This window comes from Gavialis gangeticus, unplaced genomic scaffold (genome assembly GCF_001723915.1).
Source record: "Gavialis gangeticus isolate Ggan-Ray unplaced genomic scaffold, GavGan_comp1, whole genome shotgun sequence".
Classification (NCBI taxonomy): Eukaryota; Metazoa; Chordata; order Crocodylia; family Gavialidae; genus Gavialis; species Gavialis gangeticus.
In genome coordinates, this window is record NW_017729011.1 from 910,484 (window position 1) to 912,321 (window position 1,838).

The 1,838-nt window shown below is 58.2% G+C and overlaps 1 protein-coding gene across 1 annotated transcript in view; it reads left to right on the forward strand.

The window, feature by feature from the left end:
- Positions 1–1,737: 1,737 nt before the first annotated feature.
- The window catches only part of BAP1 (BRCA1 associated protein 1), a 20,761-nt gene continuing 20,660 nt past the window's right edge, over positions 1,738–1,838 (forward strand). The window contains exon 1 of the mRNA XM_019510346.1: positions 1,738–1,823. Coding sequence (XP_019365891.1) covers positions 1,787–1,823 — 37 coding nt within the window. The 5' untranslated portion in view covers positions 1,738–1,786. The remainder of the gene's footprint in view (positions 1,824–1,838) is intronic.

The following is a 1,838-nucleotide window of genomic DNA, read 5'->3' on the forward strand; positions in this document are numbered from 1 at the left end:
TGAAGTCAAGATATATGACATCAATCTCTCCTCCCTTGTCCAGGTGATATGTCACCTGATCGTAGAAGGAAATGAGATTGGTCAAGCAAGACCTACCCGCGTCAAACCCGTGCTGGCTATCCCTCAGGATGTTGGCGTCGGCCAGTCCATTAAGGATGGCCTCTTTAATAAACTTTTCTAAGATCTTCCCCAGGATAGAAGTCAGGCTGATGGGCCTAGTTAGCTGGATCCACTTTCCTCCCTTTCTTGAAGATAGGCACCACATTGGCCTTCTTCCAGTCTTCGGGCACTACACCAGAGCACCAGGAGTTTTCAAAGATCCGTGCCAGAGGCTAGGCTATGATGCTTGCCAGCTCCTTGAGTAGCCTGGGGTGTAGGTTGTCAGGGCCGGCTGACTTGAAGGTGTCCAGCCTCTCAAGGTGTTCCTTCACGAGGTCAGCATTGATGGAGGGCAGGGGATCTCCCTCACCCGGACCCCTCATCCTGTAGCGGGCATGGGCATCCCATGGGACTGACGAAAGACTGACGCAAAGTACCCATTTAATAGGTTGGCTTTTTCCTGGACATCAGTTGTCAGTTGCCCCATCTGGTTCAGTAGGGGTCCAGCATTGCCCTTGCTTTTCCTCTGGTTCCCCACATATCTGAAAAAAGACTTTTTATTGTCCTTGATGCTCAAAGCTAGTTGGAGTTCAGTTGCAGCCTTGGCTTTCCTGGTTTGTTCCCTGCAGGACCAGACCAGTGCAGATTAATCCTCCTTGGAGGTGAATCCCATCCTCCATCTTTTGTAGGCCTTTCCTTTTAGCCTCAGGAGGTCTGCTAGGTCCATGGAGAGCCGGGGGGGGGGGGCTTGCTTTTAACACCCCATGCAGTGGCAGGACATGGACAGGGTTCTTGTCCCCCTTGCTTTGCCAGTGGCAGGTTAAGGGGCTCCCAGTGTTTTGGGGCAACGTGTCTTGTAGGTGTGCAACAGGGTTGTTGTGTAGCTTTAGAAACAGGTTAGACAGGGACTTGCATGGGATGTTTTAAACCAGGCTGTTTCTACCTGAAGCAGGGGCTGGACTAGGTGACCTCTGGAGGTCGCTCCAGCCTTCCTTTAGCGTGACCATGCCATTGCTGGGGCCAGGCTTTTAGAAGAGCTCTGCTCCCGCAGGGGCAGGTGTCTGGAAAGGCCCTGAGGGATGTCCCGCTGCCCCAGCCAAGCACATCCTATAACCCCCTTTCAGAAGGGAGCAAGCACCAGCTCGGAAGCCGACAATTTTCCTGTGCCCACGCAGGGGCCGGGGCAGAGGTTCAGTGTCTCGAGGCAGCTCCAGGAGCACAGACTCGAGCCTTGCTCTGGACTCCTGCCTAAGACTGCTTCCACCCCCCACGCAGGCAGCCAGGGAGGCCACACGAAGGGGACTGATCGCCGCGCACGCGCGTGCCCCTGACTGGGCTATGGAGGCCTCTGTCCTGCGCTTCCCATTCCCAGCCCCAGTTTATTCATAGGCTGGACTCACCCACGTGTGCCCCCACCAGCGAGTCCTGTCTCACTGGGGCCCAGCCTTTTCCGGGGGGAGAGGCTCAAATGAGCTCCCCCGGGTGCCACACTGATCCCTGCCCCATCTGCTCTCTGCTCGCTGGGACGCATCTCGCTCCCGGTGCGGAAGCCCCGCCCCCCCGTGCGCGCGTGCGCACACAATCCCACCATCCGCGCGCCTGCGCGGGTGTCGCACCGAGATGACGCGACGGGGGCGGGGCCGGCGGCGGGGGCTGGACATGGCGGCGGGGAGCGGCCCGCGGGAAGATGAATAAGGGCTGGTTGGAGCTGGAGAGCGACCCCGGTGCGTGCGGGCCGG